This window comes from Delphinus delphis, chromosome 2 (genome assembly GCF_949987515.2).
Source record: "Delphinus delphis chromosome 2, mDelDel1.2, whole genome shotgun sequence".
NCBI classification, from domain to species: Eukaryota; Metazoa; Chordata; class Mammalia; order Artiodactyla; family Delphinidae; genus Delphinus; species Delphinus delphis.
In genome coordinates this window covers 101748448-101770523 of record NC_082684.1, presented here as the reverse complement: position 1 = coordinate 101770523, position 22076 = coordinate 101748448, and the positions used below count along the sequence as shown (strand labels likewise).

Here is a 22076-nt window from a genome sequence, read left to right as displayed (position 1 = left end):
CACGGGCCCAGCCGCTCCGCGGCATGTGGGATCTTCCCGAACCGGGGCACGAACCCGCGTCCCATGCATCGGCAGGCGGACTCTCAACCACTGCGCCACCAGGGAAGCCCCTCACAGTGACTTTTTAATGAATTGTCACACTGCCAGAGTAGGTGTGCCAGAGAAGTGTAATGGGATCAGAGAAGTAAGTGTTGGGTCCAGAAGTTCAAGTCAGACTTAAGGATGCGTATTATTTGACCTATTATATACTAGTCTGCTGTTTTCGTTTGTTTGTTTTTGGATAAAGAGGTTGGAGAAGGCCGAGAGAAAAGAGAGAAAGCATTAAAACTGTTAAGGGGAGCCACTAGTTTTTAAAAGTATAACCTTGGAAATTATAACCGCCATCATTTCCCATTTAGGTGTTTACCCATAGTCAGTATCAAAAGTCCAAAAGAATCTCCATCTTTCTGAGCATGCAAGATGAAATTGAGACAGAAGAGATCATCAAGGACATTTTCCAACAAGGCAAAACCTGCTTTATCCCACGGTACCAGTTCCAGAGCAATCACATGGATATGGTGAAATTAGCATCGCCTGAGGAAATCTCTTCACTTCCCAAAACATCCTGGAATATTCATCAGCCCAGTGAGGTCGAGGTTCGGGAGGAGGCCTTGTCCACAGGTGAGTGTTATGGTATTAGAATCCACACCTTAGGATGCTCTCAGGCTGTGATGGGTTGTTAGACCTCTGATCCGCTTGTTATGGTTGGGTCAGTGGGGGTCACTTTTCCTACAGGGATGAATTTATATTTCACTTATATTCCAAGACACCGACCTAACCTAGTTCAGGGTGCGATGCCCTCTGTAAACTGTGAAGTGTCAACTGTAATAGTAAGGTATTAAGGTATTGTTGCCTTTTCACAGACTCCTGCCCTGACCTTGTGGGTTGGATTATACATTTTCCCTGAATAATATTGCATTTCCCATGGTTTCAGTTATGGTCTGTATGGTAATGAGTACCTTATTATTAATGCTATAAGCATTTATATCTCCAGCTCAGACCTGTCAACTACTTGGGTATCACGTGGTCATCTCCAACACAACATGTTCCAAACTGAATCATATTGCCTCATGCCCACTATCCTGTGTTTCTCTTAGTGTATAGTACCATCACCACCCAATTCGCCATGCCAGAAATCTCAAGATCATCCTTGACTCTTCTCTTTCCCTCATGTTCCATGTGTGCCCATTGCTGAGCCCTGGTGATTTTACTTACTGAGTTATTTATTGAACCTGTCCACTCCTCTCTAATCCCACTGCTACCACTGCAGTCTAAGCCACCATCTTCCCTTGCTTGGGTTATTATAACAGCCTCCTAACTCTTCTTCCTCTCCTCCCTCTAAGTCTATTATCTATGTAGTAATTGAAACAAGATTTCTGAAATGCAAAGCTGACCATTTCTCTCCCCTGTTTAAAGTCTTTCAGTGACTTTCTGCTGCCTTTAGTTTGAATCAAACATTCCTTAACAAGGCTCTTCCTGATTTGGCCTTGCTATTCTTTCCATTTTTACATCTTTCTACTCCCTCACTTTATAGTCTGAGTTTCAGCCACTCTGAATCTCTCCCAGTTTCCCAACCCCATTTTTAAAAAATTGAAATATAGTTGATTGACAATATTGTGTTAACTTCAAGTGTACAGCAAAATGATTCAGTCATATATATATGTATATTTTCCATTATAGGTTATTATAAGATATTAAATATAGTTCCCTGTGCTGTACAGTAAATCCTCGTTGCTTATCTATTTATACATTGTAATTTGTGTCTGTTAATCCCATACTCCTAATTTATCTGCCTTGGTAACCGTAAGTTTGTTCTCTATGAGTCTGTTTCTGTTTTGTATATAGATTCATTTGTATTATTTTTTTAGATTCCACATACAAGTGACATCATATAATATTTGATATTATATCCATCCATGTTGCCACAAATAGCAATGTTTCATTCTTTTTTATGGCCAAGTAGTATTCCATTGTGTGTGTGTGTGTGTGTGTGTGTGTGTGTGTGTACACACACGTACACCACATCTTCTTAAACCAATCACGTGTTGATGGGCCCTTGGGTTGTTTCTATGCCTTGGCTATTGCACATAGCTTCTGTGAACACTGGAGTGTATGTATCTTTTCAAATTAGGCCAACCCCATTTTGCTTTTTCTACTGCTGGACCTTTATACGTGCTATTCCCTGGCCAACAGCCACTTGGGAGATTTAATCATTATCAAGCAGTTGAAGAGCTGGAAGCAAAACAAGCTAAGGTACTATTTTGTACTACAATGCCTCAAACATGTCTTAGAGGTATGTATTTTTGATTAAGACTTAAACAGTTGCAAAGAAATCCCAATGAAGCTTTATGCAATCTTCTCTCAATTTCTGTTCCTTTTCATTTTTACAACATAACCTGTAAAATCAGTATGACAGCGTGGGAAGGGACAGAGTCAAGGTCTCATGGTAGTAGGGGGATTATTTACTTTGCTACTTTTTCTCCTATATTATACAGTCCTGTGCTTTGCTAGATGTTTAGACACCAAAAGTACACTCAGATCTACCTCCTAGACCAGATGAATGCCAACATTATAAAAATTTTAAGACAATGAAACATAAGGGAATGTAGTGTATCTTGGGAGGTAGCCCAGGCTTATAGATAAGGAAAGATAGGAATTGTAGGCTCTGGCATTGCTCACACTTCATCAGCTACTTCTCCAGACTCACGGGCTTATGGGTGGAGCCCAGGGCACTTTCCTAATTCTGGTTGACCATATTAACATCTCCTTCCATGCTTGCATCACTCTGTCCTGGCTAATTGAAATGCTACTTGGTATCCTCCAGTAACCAGTTTCTCCAGAGGCAGCCCATTGTCTTTGTAGAACAACTCTGCTCCTTGTAGAATATATTCCTTTGGTTGAGCTAAAATGTGTCACCCTGAACCTTCATGTATTAGTTCTATTTCTGTTTAAGTACGATAGCGGGGAAGAGTAAGGAAGAAGCATGATCTTTCCTCTTAATTTAGCTGTACTTCCTGGTTAGGATAAACTCAGTTCAAACAAGTGAGGTAAATCATTTATATATAGGTTTTAGCACATCATTTGGCACATAGGAGCTATTCAGTAAATGGTAACTGTTATTAATTTTAAACAAGGAAGGCAGGATTATTCATTATGCAGTCAACTCAATGCTACCTGAGTGTTTAACATTTTGATAATTTCCAACAAACATTTTCTGAACATCTACTTTGTATCAGACACTGTATTAGCTCTGGGACGATAAGGTCCTGGACTTCAAGGTGCTCACACTCTAGCTGGGGAGACAGAAAACATATGTAAGTAGAATGACTATCCCAACCTGTTGTATATATCAAATATAAGTCAAATGAAAAGAATATTAAGAATATAGAAGTTCAGGGCTTGGCCCTGAATGGAAAAAAGTTCACTCACAAAACTGCTTGTTCATTTTTTTTCTCCTCCATACCATTTATTCATGCTGTATTTGTGGGATGGGTTGCTTTTTCTCCCCATGTGTTTTTCTTTGCAGATGCTTGCGATTGGCATTGCAAAGGGTTAGGGAATTATACCTGTAGTTTCTTGCAATTGCAGCCTGGGAGCTAATGCTCTTTGCTGTTGTTTATAGAATGTTCGATTTGCAGTCTCTGCTGTTTGTTATCTCCCAGCATCACATTCTGCACCGTGGATTTTTGCTCACATCAGCAGTTTAGAATGTGGCATCTTCAGTGCTACAGCATAAATCTAGCCTCATCGTGTTTGTGACAAGCTGACTAGAGCTCAGATTGTTCCCAGTATAGCTTATGTAGCCTGCTTATCTTTCTGGTTCACTCACGTTATGGCAGGTTAGAAAAAAGTGAGCTCTGGTGTCCTCAGTTGCAAATATAAGTTCGTAAGCAAAAATTTCACATGGGCTATTTTTGTATTATGTATATAGCAAAATAACAGAAGCGTAAAAGAAGGGGAGGGGCTGCCTCTTTCCTGCATTTGTTCTCAAAGTGAGGGCTGCTTGGGCAATTAGATTAGCCAGCAGCCCTTCCACTGAAAGGCCATAATCTAATTCAACGTGGCTTAAGCAAAAATAGGATTTTATTGGCCCAGAGACTGAAAAATCCGCAGAAGGGCTAGCTTTAGATATGGCCAGATCAGAGTCGTTAGGATCTACTCTATCTCTGCCTTTTGACTCCGCTTTCATCTATATTGGCTTCATTTCTTGGTGCCACAGGTGGCCGTGGTAGTTCCAGGTTCCACAGCATCTTTACTGCTAACAGTCCCAGCAGAAAAGAGCAAGTCTGTTTTCTAATGGTCCCAGTAAAGTCCTGGTCTTAGCTCTTATTGACCCGAATTGGGTCAAGTGGCCATCCTGAAATCAATCACTGTGGCCAGGGACATGGACGAGGCTGAGTGACCTAGGCCTGGGTCTTACTTGTCCATCCCTGAGCCACGCACTGTAACCAGGGAGAAAGGATGTGTTGACTGACTGGACAGGTCCTGTGCCCACCTGTGCGGCCCTACCCAAACCACTGAGCTGAGAGTGGGCTGGGAGTGATTCACCACAGGAAAACGAAGTACGGTTTCCAGAACAAGGGCAATGGATACCGGACAGTCCAAAATCAAATTCACCTATGCTGTCAATCATTTCTGAAATTCTATAGAATATAACAGGCTCTTTGCAGTCATAACTTTGTCAGAGCTGATTTTTTATTTTTGATCTTTCTGGAAGCTCTTTAGGAATTCATAGCTATGTGTGGGTGCCTGACACATAACTGAAATAAATAAATGATCATAATGAAGACTTTCTAGTCCTCAACCAAAACATTTAAAAATGACTGAATGGGGCAGTGTCAAGGACAGAATCTTTGAACCTGACATGTGTAACATCCCTCTAGGTTGTTCATGATCAGTACTTTTGGGAGGGTTAGGATTGGTTTATTGAAGTCATTTCCATTAAATTGAGCTCCTTTCTTTCTTCAGTAGGGTTGCATGGCACCTGCAAGAATATAGTAAAGAGAGTGGGTATGAATTTCATCAAGGCATTTGGCAAAGTTGTGATATCCTTGAGGATAGGGTGGAAAAATTTGGGTTGGATCGTAATACTTTATTCAGAAGGTATTTCGTGAGTGCTCGTCTGTGGGAGGCGTAATGGGGTATGCAGCAGGGAACAGGGTGGACCTGGTCCCTGCAGTTGTGGAGTTAACCAACCTGTTGTCCTCTGGAGGCAGGTTTGTGCCAGCATATCACAGGGCCCTCTCCTTTGTGCTGTCCTGTTCAGCTTTTTGTTGTCACTTAGATGTCCCACTGTCCCTGGATTTCAGCATGTCAAAATTCATTCTTATTGTGCTCTTTGTGTTTTTCACATTTCTGTTAGTAGCCAGTTTGTAAACATAGACTTATTCTTGTCTCTTTTCTACCCATCCAGTTATCAAGTATTACCAGGTTTTTCTTTGTAATATTTTTATCACCTGTCTTTCTCTAATTCCAGTTTTAGAGGATCCTTTGTCTACAGTTTTGATTCTTCGTATCTGTTCCATTGGAATACACTTCCAGTTGGTTTTCTGGCCATATTGCCTTTCCTAAAGTACCTCTTTTTGTACAGGCCATCTACCCTGTTCAAGCCTGTCCCAGTACCCAGCATAGGTCTGTGTGCCTGAGCAGACTGAGGTTCCTGCTAGCTAACTGTTGCCAAGAGAAGGGATACTGGATAAAATGTAAACATTCAGGCCACTGTCTGGGCCGCTCTGTCTTTTTACCTTGACTCCTTCTTCCGCCTGGTGCAGTTCCTCTACTTCAGCCAAAGTAGTCTGCTGGAAGACAGTATTTCGTAGCAATCGAGAACCCAGACTTGGGAATCAGGTAAGCCTGGATGTGAGTTCTACTTTTGCTACTTTCTAACTATGTGACTTTGGGGAGGTTGTTGAACTCCTCTGAGTGTCAGTCTTGTCACCTGTGAGTGGATGAAGCTACCTCACAGGTCTGTTATGAAGCTTGAATGAAGAGTGCTTGGCATATAGTAGGTGCCCAGTAAAGGGGCTCTTGTTGCTGATGCGGATTCTGTTGTTTTTGCAGTGGTTGAGTTGTCATCTGACAACACACTATATGCATTACTGTGAAATTTGGTTACACCTACTGTTTTTCAAGGCTAGAATGTCTTCGGTGTTCCTTCCAGGTGGTATCTTTTAGTCTAGTGCTTAATGTCATTGCCTTTTGAGTCAGACTGATCTGAATTTGAATCTAAGCTTTACCATTTGGGGAAATTACTCAACATCACAAAGTACACATTTTTCCCTATGAAATCAGGGATAGTTGCAGTGGCCACTCATTGTGCTGTTTAGAGGATAAAGTAAGGTGATGTAGGTGAAATGCCCTGTAGTGAACTGGCTCATGTAGTGAGGGATCAAGAATGGCAGTTACTGTCAACAACAAGCTGTTCTCACCTTCTCTAACCCTTCCTTGACTGCCTCCAGTCCTCAAGTCCCTTTCTTCTCTAATTCTTACTCACCCAGCACTTAACATATATCCACCTGTTGTACAAATTCTCCTAGGGGGTATATTTCTTTTCTTTGCTGAGAGACTTTGTGGTATTGTGATTTATAATAAGAAATACATATTTGGTCTTCATCCCAGTTTCTGGCAGAACTCCTAAAATCTTTGGAATTTCCCAAGTAATAAGAGCCATAAAGGTGTCTTGATATTCATAGCACACCCCTTTCAACCAGACCTGAGTTTATGTTGATGTGGTGACTTTGGAAAGCAACCAGGGGAATCAACTTTTGATTAGAGGGTTGGAATTTTCAGTCTCCCCACCTCACTGACTTCTGGAGAGGGGAGAGGGGCTGGATGTTGAATCAGTCACCAGTGACCAATGATTTAATCAATCATGCCTTTGCAGTGAAGCCTCCATAAAAACCCAAAGGATGGGGTTTGGAGAGCTTCCTGGCTGGCAAGCCTGTGGAGCTGCTGGATGCTGTGCTCCCTTTCCCTGTACCTTGCCTTGTATATCTCCTCCTGAGCTGTATCCTTGTACAGTCAACTGGTAATCTAGTTAGTAAAATGTTTCTCTGAGTCCTGTGAGCTGCTCTAGCAAATTAATCAAGTTAATCCAACCCAAGGAGGGAACCTCCGATGTATAGCCTGTAGGTCAGAAGTACAGGTAACAACCTGGACTTGCCATTGGCATCTGGCATGGGGGTTGCAGGTAGGGCAGGCAGTCTTGTGGGACTGAGCCCTTACCCTGTAGGATCTGACACTGTCCCCAGGTGGATTGTGTCAGAATTGAGTTGAATTGTAGGACACTCAGCCGGATGTCAGAGAATTGCTTGGTGGCCCAGGAGAAAAGCATTGGAGACTTGGATTCTTTATTTATTTTTTCAATTAATTAATTAATTTTTATTTATTTTTGGCTGCATTAGGTCTTCATTGCTGCACGCGGGTGCTCTCTAGTTGCAGCAAGTGGAGCACAGGGCTCTAGGCGCTCAGGCTTCAGCGGTTGTGGCTTATGGGCTCTAGAGCATAGGCTCAGTAGTTGTGGCTTGCGGGCTGTAGAGCACAGGCTCACTAGTTGTGGTGCATGGGCTTAGTTGCTCCACGGCATGTGGGATCCTCCTAGACTAGGGCTCGAACCCGTGTACCCTGCATTGGCAGGCGGATTCTTAATCACTGCGCCATCAGGGAAGCCCCGACTTGGACTCTTTAAGAGCAGAGCCCTTCTCCTAAATCACCTGTACTCTTGGTGCCAGCATCATGTTTTTTTTGTTTGTTTTCTTATTTTTTAAAAAATATTTTATTTATTTATTTATTTGGTTGCGCCAGGTCTCAGTTGCAGCCGACGGGCTCTTTTGTTGTGGCTTCATGCAAACTCTTAGTTGCGGCATACGTGTGGGATCAAGTTCCCTGACCAGGGATCAAACCTGGGCCCCCTGCCTTGGGAGTGCAGAGTCTTAACCACTGTGCCACCAGGGAAGTCCCCCAGCATCATGTTGTTCACATCAGACTTTCAGTGAAAGTGTCTTGAGGTAAAGCCAACACTATTATGAATTCAAAGAATGCTTATATAAATTTATGGATGATCAATATTTTATAGTCATTAAAGGAAAGCTGGACTTAAAAAATAATAAGCATCTACCTAGGGGCACTTTAAAAAGTATATCAGAAATAGTTGTTTTATAAGATGCTGTGACACTTTTATTTGGTATTTGGGAATAAAGAGTTCACGTTAGACCTGGGCTGGAATAACCTTGCAGTTGATCTTCTCCCAGCACTCGCTTTGGGGAAGCTGTAGAGTTAAGATCCAGGTGGAATGTTGTACCTGCCGTGTCTGCTGTGTGCCGTTGCACCTGGGTTGGAGCTATGAGTTGGTGCCTTGGGTCTCTGAGTCTTGACCCATGTAAAAACCTGGTAGGAACTCACAGGTCTCAAGGGGACCTGCACACACCTTGGCTCTTGATGCACCCCATGTGGATGAGGGAGCAAAAGAAGCTGCATGCTGGGGTAGCTCCTGGGCCCAGGAGGAGGTGGAGATGCTGCTCTGTGTCCTTCTATAATGCCAAGTACGCACAGTCATACCGAGACTGAAGTCTGTTGCATCTCCTGAGTCAGAGTGCCCGGTGAAATGTGTAACAGCCTCTGGGTCCCTGCTGCGTTCATAATCCAGTCTGTGGGCATTAACGTACCACGTTCTTCTGCACACTCCACAGGCCTTCGCAGGAGTTTTGGGTGACCTCTCCCTCAGGACAGTTGAGAACGTTGCCTTCGGAGTTAGGCACTGGGGGAGGTGGAACAAACACTAATGGTCCTCGTTCCATCTTCCTTGTTTTCAGAGGGGATCATGGAAGCCCACAGAGGTCAAGTGACTTCCCCAAGTTCATACAGGCAGTTAATAACAATGCAGTGGTCACCCAGTTCTCCTGTTTTCCACTCCAGTGCCCTTTGAAGTGCCATTTCTTTTCTTAACACCTCATTCATTAATGTTGCTTTACCACCTGGATTTTCCTTCTCTCCTGACAGTATACTGCACCAGAACCATTATTCACGGAACAGGTACTGTTGGTAATTGTATGCATGGGAACATCGTCATATTTTCCCAAGGAAGAACTTGCGCTAAGTCACATGTATCTAAAAGTACACTGGTTGTGAAGTTAAGCTTTTTTTTCAGTCATTTTATATTCAAGTAAATGCACAGGAAGAACAGCCTAGGCTTTCACTTGTAACAGGGCCTTTCATATGAATGATAAGTGTACACATGGTAGGCTTCCTTGGAGCTGTTCCAGGATTGTCTATTTTATCTTTTGCAGCAGGAACTTCAGACTATATTCTCATTTCCGAGAGTGGTGGTTTACTTTTTGTTAACTCCAAGCCCATTAAGATGAAAAGATACTTCCTTAGGGATTATGGCCTGTTATTCTTGCCAAGATGCGTTAGCCTGCCAAATGTTCTGTTCAAACATAGTGATTCATTGAATGTACTGTGGAACACTTAAGTGTCATTAAAAGGACTAACCTAGGTGACTTAAAACGCTCTACCTATAGAACTTCAGGTTTTTAAACTCCTTTTCCAATTCAGTTTTTATTTTATTACCTTTAATCAAGACATTAAAATGTTTATTAGGTTTATATGTGTTTCTGTATATGTTAAATTGAGAGAAGAGGCAGAATTTTAAAAATTATTTATTTATTTGGTTGCGCTAGGTCTTAGTTGCGGCACATGGGCTCCTTAGGTGTGGCAGGCGGGCTCCTCAGTTGCAACTCACAGCCTCCTTAGTTGCAGCTCGTGGGCTCCTTAGTTGTGGCTCGCAGGCTCCTTAGTTGTAGCATGTGAACTCTCAGTTGCAGCATGCATGTGGGATCTAGTTCCCTGACCAGGGATTGAACCCGGGCCCCCTGCATTGAGAGCACAGAGTCTTATCTACTGTGCCACCAAGGAAGTCCCGAGGCAGAATTTTTAAGAGGAGTTTGAATTAGAAAAAAATAAGTTGTTTTTAGTTTCGTCTTCTGATCCTTAAACCTCAGGTCGGAGCGGTGAAAACTGGTTTGTAAATAAATACCACCATGGGTGTCCGTGCCCCACTCCTGCTCTCTTCATCGGCAAGTCCTCTCTCCTTTTCTCTCACTCTGTCCTCAAGGGTTAATGGAACAGTTTTGGGGCTGTTGATGTCCTTTTTTTTTAAAAATATAAATTTATTTATTTATTTTTGGCTGTGTTGGGTCTTCATTGCAGCACACAGGCTTTCTCTAGTTGCGGCGAGCGGGTGAAAACAAAGTTTTCAAGTGGTGGAGTGATACAATCCAGGTGAGTTTTAAGGTCACTTTGGCAGGAACATGAGACAGAGAAGTCAAGTGTTTGGACAGGGGTGGCCAGTTAGGAGGTCACCACAATAACCTAAGATAGAGAATTCAGCCCTGACATTTGCCAAGTGGACAAAGGCAGAACTTCATTTCACTTTACTGGCCCAGCTTCCTTGAAATCATCTCTTGTCCTCAGTTTTCAATGGAGAAAATTCCCTAAGTCACTTCCCTGGAAAGAAGAACAGGTTATAATTCATCATAAAGAAACATCCCAGTCTTGTGGCCTTTCAAAATGCTTTTTTATTTTTTTTGACGTGGACCATTTTTAAAGTCTTTATCGAATTTGTTACACTATTGCTTCTGTTTTATGTTTTGGTTTTTTTGGCCACAAGGCATGTGGGATCTTAGCTCCCCAACCAGGGATCAAACCCACAGCCCCTGCAGTGGAAGGCGAAGTCTTAACCACTGGACCGCCAGGGAAGTCCCCTCAGAATGCTTTAATGAAGAATTTTAAAGGGCTGTTTTCACTGCTGACGGCATTTGAGGAAATAGATCCTCTGGGCTCCTGCCCATAAAACGGATAAGATGGAGGCTATCCCTAACCTGTGGTTAGACATTCTCTAAGACATCAAGAGCCCCACGCTTCCCTGGTGGCGCAGTGGTTAAGAATCCGCCTGCCAATGCAGGGGACACAGGTTTGATCCCTGGTCCGGGAAGATCCCACATGCTGCAGAGCAACTAAGCCCATGCACCACAACCACTGGAGCCTGCCCGCTTTAAGGCCCGTGTGCCACAACTACTGAGCCTGTGTGCTGCCACTACTGAAGCCTGCACGCCTAGAGCCCATGCTCCGCAACAAGAGAATCCACTGCAATGAGAAGCCCGCACGCTGCAACGAAGAGTAGACCCTGCTCGTTGCAACTAGAGAAAGCCCGCGCGGAACAACGAAGACCCAACGCAGCCAAAAAAAAAAAAAAATTCTATAAGCCTAATGATTGTATGTTGAATGAATGATTGATAGTAGCTGCAAAGAAATGCAAACATAATCTACCAATGTTTATTTTTTTTATCCTCCTCATCATCTATAAAATCAGGTATGTATTAACTAATTATCCACAAATAAGCAAGCAGAACAAGCCAATATTACTATTGGATGAAGTGGGCAGGGAGCTATGAGATGGAAATTGAACAGAAACAAAAAATGTCTTCCTAACTGCCCATCTCATTACTTTGGTTTAAAGCAAATACACATAATAATATAAGTGTTCTTTGGGTGTAGTGATGCTGGAAGCCAGAATCACTTGTAAGAAGTCCTGGGATGAATTAGTTTATCTGATTGTCTAGACCAGTTGTTTTCACACTTCAAGCCTGACTCATTGGGACTTTTAAATTCAGTTTAGTAGCATTAAAAAACAAACAAACAAGAAAGACATAGAAAAAAACCTTTTATTTAAGTAAAGATTTGCATGTGTGTCTATGTGTATCTGTGTACGTGTACATGCATGTGTATATGTCTGTGTCTATGTGTATATAAAATGGGTCACGGTGTTTTTCTTACTCTAGGTTCCAGAAAGTTTGAAAGCCACTGGTTTATGCATCTACTTCTCAAAAGGGCGTGTATCTTTTAGTTGGCCCCTGGTGGAATATCAGTGGACTCACTGAACAATAGGACAAACAGTACATTTTCTTCAAGTGTTAATTTTACTTAAACATTTTGGTGAAAACAAATGCAAGTTTTGTTAATTTCTCTAACTTTTAACATGTTTTATATGCTTCAACACTATGTTTCTTAGCACTGAAAACTTCTTAACTATTGTGCTTAATTGTGGATTTTGTTAATGGATATAAACCAACCTTGTTTTTCCATGTAAAGCTCTATGTCTCGAATTCTACCTTATTATCAATTTTGCTACCTCTTTGTGTTTGAATATGCCTTTGACTTTCTCCTGAATCTTTGGTGCCATTGTCTGTGGGCATGCCTCTTGTAAATAGCATACAATTGGATTTTTGTTTTTGCACCCAACTGGGAGTCTTCTTGTATCAGAAGGGTTCAGCCTGTCCTCTTTTTGGTGATAACTGGTGTGTTTGGCGTTCCCTTCTGTTACTTGTTATCTTGGTTTCTGTTTTTGGAAAAAGAATTTTTTTTGCCATTTCTTTTTCCTTTGTATCCTTTTTTCTCTTTAGTACTTCATAGTCAGGTATCCATTTCTATTACTGGTTACATTAACATGTTTTTGAACCTCAAATTCTCATTAGCATTATCAATATAGTATTGATTGACTTTTTTACTCCTGTAAAAGATAAGAAAGTGAATGTGCTTTTTTGTCCTAGATTTTAATAAACATAAACTGGGATTTAAAATCAATAATAATAATTTTAAAATGTGTATCTATTCTTTAAGGAATTTTTTGACATTTGATTATTTTCTTACTATATTTATAAGGAACAGTCATTTAAAGTCAACTCTAAATTTTCCTAGGTTCATGGTTCATTGCTTCTGCTTTTTAAATCATGTCTTCCTCATTCTTGACATGTATTTTTATTAATTTCTTGGTCAGATGGAGTATTCCTTTAAGTAATTTTTTTCAGTATGATCTGTGGGTGGCATATTTTTGGAATGCTTTTATTTATTTTATTTTTATTTATTTATTTTTTTTGCGGTACGCGGGCCTCTCACTGTTGTGGCCTCTCCCATTGCGGAGCACAGGCTCCAGACGCACAGGCTCAGCGGCCATGGCTCACAGGCCTAGCCGCTCCGCAGCATGTGGGATCTTCCCGGACTGGGGCACGAACCCGTGTCCCCTGCATCGGTAAGTGGACTCTCAACCACTGTGCCACCAGGGAAGCCCTGGAATGCTTTTATTTTTGAGCCTGTGTTTGTATATGCAGTGAATTCTTGAATGGCGTAAGAATTCTTGGGTCACACTTTTTTTTTTTTCACTCAAAATTCTAGACCAGGGGTTGGCAAACATTTTTTGTCAGGTGCCAGATAGTAAATATGTAGGCCGTGGGATCTCTGTAACAACAATTCAGCTGTGCTGTTGTAATATAAAATAGACAATATTTGTATAGGGTATGGCAATGTTTCAGTAATACTTTATTTACAAAAACAGACAGCAGGCCAGATTTGGCCCTGCGGCTGTAATTTCTTGACCTGTTCCAGACAATTGATCCATTTTCTTATGGTATTTAGCGCTGTAGATGAGAAGTCTTGTGTCATATCCATTTTTTCCTTAGTAAGAAACTTGCTTTTTTGTTGCTTGGGTTCTTTTAGGAATTTTTATTATCTTTGAAATTTACAAATTTCATACTCATTAATTTTATGAATTCATTGATACTTAGTGGAATTCCCTGGTGGTCCAGTAGTTAGGGCTCAGTGCTTTGATATTTATATTACCAAATAAACCAGCAACACTCCCCATTCTTTCATTTTTCATGAAAAGATCTACATTTTGAAAAACATACCTAGAAATATCTCTCTCCAAAGCCTGCAAAATACAAGTTATATTTCACTTTGAATCTAAGAAGATTATCTTCTGTGAAGAAGGTGTCTGCTCTATTCAGAAACCCAATAAAGAGCTCCTTCAATGATGACTCATTTTCACATCATAAAATTATAACTGGCAGAAAATTTATTATAACATATTGAAATGGGAGAGAAAAAGTTAATATAAAGTACAAACTATTACATATTTTGTCTTCCTCTCTAATCTCTTTTATTCAATTGAATTGAATACAGTTTCAGTGGAAATTCCTATTTAAGTTTAGAGTGCTTAAAAACAAGCTAGATACTTCGTTCTGCATGCAGCGCCTTGCTTATTGCTTTTATGTCTCCTGGCACTGCGCTACAAATCACAAAGCATTTAGGGAACATTCAGACCTCACTGAAATCATAAATCAAAAATTCCAGAGCGCCCCGTACTGACCTTGGATAGCTGATTACTGGGGCAGCTCGGAACACACACGCACACTCTCTCTCTCTGTCTCTCCTCTCCTCCCCTCTTCTCTGTCCCACATACACTTGTACCAAAGCTTCAACATGTCTTCTCCTATGTTCTCACTAAATTGTAGGTCTGTGTGTTAACTGGAGATACGTCTCCAAGTTGAAGAGTTTGAAGACTTCTATGGATTTAAAATTTTGCCTCTTTAGTGCTGGTTCTTAATCTTCTTATTTAGAAACATAATTTTTAGATTGGACAAGTTACAAGTTCCATAGTTGTGATAGAAGCTTTCATTAGAAAAAGTTCTTAGAACTTTCATTAGGTATGCCCCTCTCCCCACACTTGTTCTAGTTGCTCACTGGTAACTAGGTGTCTTTAATAAATGTGGTTGGAAAACTTCTGTTGGTTTTTCTGACCATCTTACTTTTTCCTACTCATTATACTTTTCACTAATCCACATTAAAAAAACTTAAATATTTCTGAATTTGATGGTTATAACAAGCTTCAAGGGAAAAAGAGACTTAGCTGCAGTATAAATGTAAAAAATTAATAAACACAAGCCTCAGTTAAATAGTCAGGAGACCAGAAACGGGGAGCGCTCATGCCCTGGGGTGATAGCAGAGCCCAGTGGGAAGAATAGACTCCTTTCCTGGCAAGGACTCAGCCAATGAAAGGCATGGACTCTTTGTTTCCTATAGTTCCCCACTTCCAGCTTCCTTTTCCCCTTCCATAAAAGTGTTCTCTTTCCCTTGCCGTGGGGAGACTTGCATGTGGCTCACCATGGTTGCAGACCCCTAATTGCAATTCTCTGCAGATCCTGAATAAACCCGTCTTTGCTGGAGAAATATCTGGCAGTCTATTTATTTTGGGTCACCATAAGAAAAATATCTATCAAAATAATGAATGAAAATGATATTATATATTTGGCATATGTGACATATGGAAATATACATAAAGAGGCACACAGGAAACCTGTGTCCCTTCACCATTTTTAAAAAAGTGGTTTTTTGCTATGCAATCTTATGTCTTTGGAAATTTTACTCCATTGAGAATCTGGCTTTCTACAATCACCTCAACAGTTAATTGATGATGGGAATCAATCAAGAATTGTACTTCATTTGCATAGTTTGCTAACTTTTACGTTTCTATTGAGTTGGGAGAGTTAGTGAGGAGCGTGGTGATGATATACCTGCACTACCTTGAATAGAAATATTTAACATCGTCTTAAGCTGTTTCAGAGGAGAGGTGAATTAGACGGAGGCTGGGGAGTGGGGGAAACTGTGGGAAGTAAAATAAATAGTTGATGCACGTGGTTTTGCAGGTTTGCCTTTTTGATACTAAAGGAGTATTTTTTTTTAAATAAATTTATTTATTTATTTTTTCGCTGCGTTGGGTCTTTGTTGCTGCGCGCAGGCTTTCTCTAGTTGCGGCGAGCGGGGGCTACTGTTTGTTGTGGTGTGCGGGCTTCTTGTTGCCGTGGCTTCTCTTGTTGCAGAGCACGGGCTCTAGAGCGCAGGCTCCGTAGTTCTGGCACATGGGCTTAGTTGTTCTGTGGCATGCGGGATCTTCCCGGACCAGGGCTCAAACCCGTGTCCCCTGCATTGGCAGGCGGATTCTTAACCATTGCGTCACCAGGGAAGTCCCAGGAGTATGTTTTTATTATTAGAAGTTCTTGCAGAAAAATGTTCTGGAGGTTGTATGTTTGCATTCACATCCCTGTGTATGCACACTCACTGAGTAGATCACATAGCCCCAGAGTGTTGCCACTGCATAGACCCTGCACACCTAGAGTGCAGTGCTTTATATGGCCTGTGTATCTGTTTTATCAAGCTGCTGTCTGTCACCCCACCACACTGTAGACATATCCACATCAGCTCCCCTTTTGTTTTTGGGTTCTGCCCAGATCCTAACTTCCAACAAGAGGTTTTTTCATTCTGCTGTATCCAGGACTCTTTCTCAGTGCTCTTTTTAAATGCCATTGGGTAACCTCTGGGAAGTGTAGATTCAGACTCTCTGTCAAGGTAAATGTTTGGACAGTATACCTTACAGGTAAAGCTAACATTCACATAAAGAGACAATCATGAGAGACAACGAAGGGAGAACTTAGAGGCTGAAAGGAAACTGTGGAACTCAAAGCAGTGGTCTTCTAGACCTATGATCAGGGCCTCCCTTGGACAAAAACACAAATCCTTTTATTCATGAGGTCTGCCTATATTCCTTCCACTGTATTTATCCTCAGGCATTAGCCTCTCAAAAGCCATCACAGCTGTCACACAGGCAAAAAGTTACCCCTGTTCCTTCTCTTCTTTTTAATTAAACTTCTAAAACTTCAGACTGCAGTGGTTTTTCCTTCTTCACTCCTCTGAAAGAAGTTTAGGTCTGTCCCATATTGGTACTTCTGATGGGCTCTGTTAGAGATTATGTGCCTGAATATTCAGGCCCAGATAGAGAAAGAAGGGAAAAGTTTAAATGTGCTAGTTTATTTTCCTTGATTAGAGATGTAATAAAGTGAGGGGAGCAGGGAGCAAGTGTGTTGTAGGCAACTGCTGGAGAGAACTTTGCCAGTGTATGATGTTTGTTTTAATTTCCAGTTACAAAATGAATAAGTCACAGGGATGTGATATACAGCATGGTGATTATAGTTAATAATACTGAACTGTATATTCGAAAATAGGTAGGAGAATGGATCTTAGAAGTTCTCCACAAGAAAAAATATTTTGTAACTATGTATGGTAACAGATATTTTTATAATTAATTTTTATTGGAGTATAGTTGCCTTACAATGTTGTGTTAGTTTCTGCTGTACAGCAAAGTGAATCAGCTATAAGTATACATATATCCCCTCTTTTTTGGATTTCCTTTCCATTTAGGTCACCACAGAGCACTGAATAGAGTTCCCTGTGCTCTACAGTAGGTTCTCATTAGTTATCTGTTTTATACCTAATAGTGTATATATGTCAATCCCAATCTCCCAACTCATCCCACCCCTCCCTTCTCCCCCAGTATCCGTTCTCTACGTCTGCGTCTCTATTTCTGCTTTGCAAATAAGTTCATCTGTACCATTTTTCTAGATTCCACATATAAGTGATATTATACGATATTTGTTTTTCTCTCTGTAACTTACTTCACTCTGTATGACAGTCTCTAGGTCCATCCACATCTCTGCAAATGGCACAATTTCGTTCCTTTTTATGGCTGAGTAATGGTGACAGATATTCACTGGACTTATGGTGGTGACCATCTTGCAGTATATACGAGCATTGAATCATTACATTTTACATCTGAAACGAATACAATGCTATGCCAATTATACCTAAACTTTAAAAAAAAAGAGTTTGTTTTCTGCATTGTAGTGACAGCCCTAGATTTGAAGGGGCAGAAACTCTATGTCTTGGAGCCTTTGTTAGGAGCTGTGGCTGTACCTACACTTCGCTCAGCACACTGCACCAAGTGTAAGCTGGGATGAGGACCCAGGCATCTTTCTTATTAAATTGACTTTGCACTGGTTGTCCAAGGCCCTAGAAGGGTCAAAGTTTGCTTCCTGGATGCTTGCTGCCCAGAGACCTACCATTACATAACATACATGCTCTTCCTGGCCTGTGACTTGACTGAGGTTCTGCTGTGGTTTCTTCCAGCTGTTCCCAAGGCAGGCTTTTCTTTAATAGGTGATTCATTATCATCTTCTTTTTTTCCTAAATTTTACCTTGTAAAAATACCTCAAAGTTTCTGACATAGACATGGCATCCTTTCCTGGTTTCTAATACTAATAGATATTTTCTCCCAAGTTTATTTTCCTTTGTTCATTTCACTGGAAGTATAGAAAGTCAGATAGGTGTGCTGAGGTCCTTATCTTGAATTTTAAGACTTATTTCTTAATAATGGGAATTTGACAAGTTCAGGTTCGTTTCTACCTTGTCTCCTTGTAGTAGAAATTGTGTATCTTTTGCAAATCAAGATTTTTCTTTGTGAACTGTGGCAGTTATATTACTGATAACATTTTGGATTTATCCATAAAAGTTGCTACAGGATTTTGTTTTTATGAACCCCTCCCTCGAAGCAAACGAAAACCATATCACAATATTTGGAAATCTGCGTGGACTGAACAAAATATGTTTGTGTTTTTTTTTTAACTCTAAGAAACTGTTAAGTGCCAGCCATAAAGACATTCTCTAAATGTCCAAAAGAAGTCAGAATTAGGCAAGTAAAAATCAGAAATGGAGCCCAGTGATCAATTATATAACTTTGCCCTTTTCTTTTTCTTTCTAAAATGTTTTATTTGCTCAATCATTTATGCAGCACATATTTTCTACGCCCTCTATGTGCCAGGCTTTGTGCCAGGAATGAGAGTACTAAGTTGGCATAGCCCGAGGCCTGCTTATAAGGGTCAAGTATCTTAGACTCTACAGGAGGAAACACCATGAGGTGTGTAAAGGACTCTGAGAGCTCAGAGTCTGGAGATTTAATCGTAGTGGGCAGAGAAGGTGAGGCAGCAGTCTCCCAAGGAACTTTATGTTCAGAAGCAGAGATACTGGTAAATTATGAGTAGCTACCCTTTGAGTGTCTTCGTACATACTAAGCATTATGCTAACTGCTTTTATATATGGAACCTCATTATTCATCATGACAACAATATTGTCAGTTTCACAGATGAGGAAAATGAGTCTCAGAAAGGCCATTATTTGTAGACACGCTGCAGTTAAGAGGCAGAGCCAGGAGTTCCTGCCAGGGCTGCTTTCCCCAAAGGCACGCTCTTTGTGACACAGCACAGTGCCCTTCCTTGCTGCCATTGTGTGCATGGCTGAGAATAAGAGGAGAGCATGTTGAACCTGTCAGTTAGAATTAGGTTTGGCTGTATATGGCAGAAAACCCTAAAGTGACAGTGGGTTACTTGGAAAAGAAGTCTGGGAGTAGTGTTAGAAGTCTGTGGCTGCCGTGGAAGCCCCACAGTCATCAGGGACAAGTCTTGTTTCATCTGCCACATGGTCCAGCATGGCATCTCAAGCTTTTGCTGTCAACTCTGCATTCCAGGCACCAGGAGGAAAAAGAGGGTGGTGTGGGAAAAAGAGCACCCCTTGTGTCATCAACCCCATTTGTTAGAGCTTGGGTACGAGGCCGTATGTGGCTGCCAAGGAAGCTGAGAAATACAGTCTTACAGTGGGATTCATGGCCTCCTGAATAAAGTCCTAGTTCTGCCACTAAGAAGGAAGGGGAGAATGGATGTTTAGGTGGGCCCCCAGCAGCCTGTACCATGCTCAGCCCGAGGCAGGTTGTGACTCGGTTGGTGGTCGTGGGCTAACCCGAGGCTGGAGGAGCCTGGCAGGTCCACATCACAGAGGGTTGTATGTCATACCTAAGGGGTTGAACTTTGTTCTGTCGGTGCTGGGGAGTTGTTGAAGGACTTCAGTCAGGGGAGTGACATGACCAGTTCTGTGTTTCGGAAAGATTGCTCTGCCAGCTGGGGGGATGAAGGCCAAAGGAGTGAGGCATCAGATGGAATCTGATGGAATAGAATAGATGAGAAATGATGACCACCTGATTGAAGAGGAGGGGTACATGCAGGTACAGGCGGGATGTAGAGCCTGCTGGCCTTGGTGACTGACTGTCTGAGGACATTGAGGGACAGTCTGGCTTTGCCATCTGCGTGTGAGGCTATTAACTGAGGCAGGGGGAATGCAGGAGGGAGAGCAGGTTTGGTGGGGTTCAGGTAGCAGAGAATGAATCCCAGTTGAGGTTTCTCTGGGGCCTCAGGGAGTTTCTAGGAGATAGCTAGTTGGATGTATAGATCTGAAGGTTAGGAAACAGGAGATAGTGATTCAGGAGTCATCAGAGTATGGTTATGGGGTGAATCCTGAGATTACAGACAGGAGCCTGGTAGCTAGAAGATGAGGCTATGACAAATAGGGCCAGACTAATATTAATTCCTCATTCTAGATGAGGTTTCTAGGTCACATTTTGATTTTGAAATTATTTCTTAGACTAGGATAATTGTAAAAGTGGAGAGAAACTGTAAATATAAATTTGGGAAGGGTTAGTTGAAAGGAGAAAACAGCAATCCTTACGTATATGGAAATGAGTATGAATTATGGGCTAGAATTAAGAGACTACAGTTAAAGGTAGTTTTTTTTTGGTACCTCTGCTTTTACTGTAGAAAGGGAAGGATAAAATGATAGAGGCATCAGGACTTCCCTGGTGGTGCAGTGGTTGGGAATCCGCCTGCCAATGCAGGGGACACGGGTTCGAGCCCTGGTCCGGGAAGATCCCATATGTCGCGGAGCAACTAAGCTCGTGCGCCACAACTACTGAGCCTGCGCTCTAGAGCCCGAGAGCCACAACTACTGAAGTCCAAGTTCTCTAGGGCCTGTGTGCCGCAACTACTGAAGCCTGTGTGCTCTAGGGCCCGTGCTCTGCAACAAGAGAAGCCACCACAGTGAGAAGCCTGCCCACCGCAACAAAGAGTAGCCCCTGCTCGCCACAACTAGAGAAAGCCCGTGTGCAGCAACAAAGACCCAACAGAGCCAAAAAAGAAAAAGAGTGGGGTTTTGGTCTCAGATGGAGATGGGTTTGTTTACTGGTCCTCTTGTGTGCTAGCCAAATGGACACGAGTAAACCCCCTCTTTCTAAGTCTCTGTTCCTTCGTTTGAAAATGGGTATCTGTTTCACTGCATTGTTATGAAGACGAAATAAAATTTGTATAAAGCTTTTAGTACAATGCCTAGTACATAGTTAGTGCTTGATGATGAGGAGGATCACGACTCTTTTACATGAAATAGCGATTTCAGTCCTGATTGTAAGGATCACTGGGGGTGGTATGTGCCCAGAGTGCTCTGGGGACCCAGGACAGGGTTCTCTTTGCCCGGAAGTGTTTGGGAAGAGAAGTACTATCTGAGCCGAGTCTTTAAGTGCGAATGGTAGTTTGTTATGAGGTTTTATTGGGAGGAAATATATCCTTTTTAATAAGTTTCTCAAAAAAGTGCATTGCCACAGGAAACCTGACTAGTATATTGAAAGTATACTCAATGTATAAATAGATTGAAAAAGTTGGTTAACAGTCTCTGAAGAAATTCATTTGGGTCATCTTATGAGCCCTACTGCTTGAATTTTTTCAACCTTAGAAATATCTTAGTTTTGATTTATCAATGTTTCTGGTTTTGTTTTGAAGAATTAATCAAAAGAGTAATCCTCAATTTTATTTTAATTTCCTCCTTCAGAAAATTAACAGTGGTTAATATATGTTCATTATGGAAAATGTCAAAATATATAATAAGCTTTTGTATGTTTTTTTATTGAAGTATAGTTGATTTACAATATTATATTAGTTTCAGGTATACAGCATTGTGAATCAGTATTTTTACAGATTATACTCTATGAAACGTTATTACAAGATAATGTCTATAATCCCCTGTGTTATATAAAATATTCTGTTGCTTATCTATTTTATACGTAGTAGTTTGTATGTCTTAATCCCATACCCCTAATTTGCCCCTCCCCCCTTTCCATTCCCCTTTGGTAACTACAAGTTTGTTCTCTGTATCTGGAATCTGTTTCTGTTTTGCACATACATTCATTTGTATTATCTTTTGGATCCCATGTATGAGAGACATCATATAATATTTGTCTTTCTCTGACTTATTTCACTAAGCATAATGTTCTCTAGGTCCATCCACGTTGCTGCAAATGGCAGAATTTCATTCCTTTTTATGGCTGAGTAATATTCCATTATATATATATATATATATATATATATATATATATAAATACACACACACACACACACACACACAAACACACACACACACACACACACACACACACCCCACATCTT

General features: G+C 41.3%; 1 protein-coding gene across 3 annotated transcripts in view; it reads left to right on the top strand.

Annotated features, from left to right (window-relative positions):
* MTHFS (methenyltetrahydrofolate synthetase) overlaps positions 1–22076 on the top strand; it is a 260706-nt gene that overhangs the window by 7617 nt on the left and 231013 nt on the right. For all 3 annotated transcript variants that reach the window (XM_060005319.1, XM_060005318.1, XM_060005317.1), the window contains exon 2: positions 399–660. In XM_060005319.1, the coding sequence (XP_059861302.1) occupies positions 453–660 (208 nt within the window). In that variant the 5' untranslated portion in view covers positions 399–452. The remainder of the gene's footprint in view (positions 1–398; positions 661–22076) is intronic.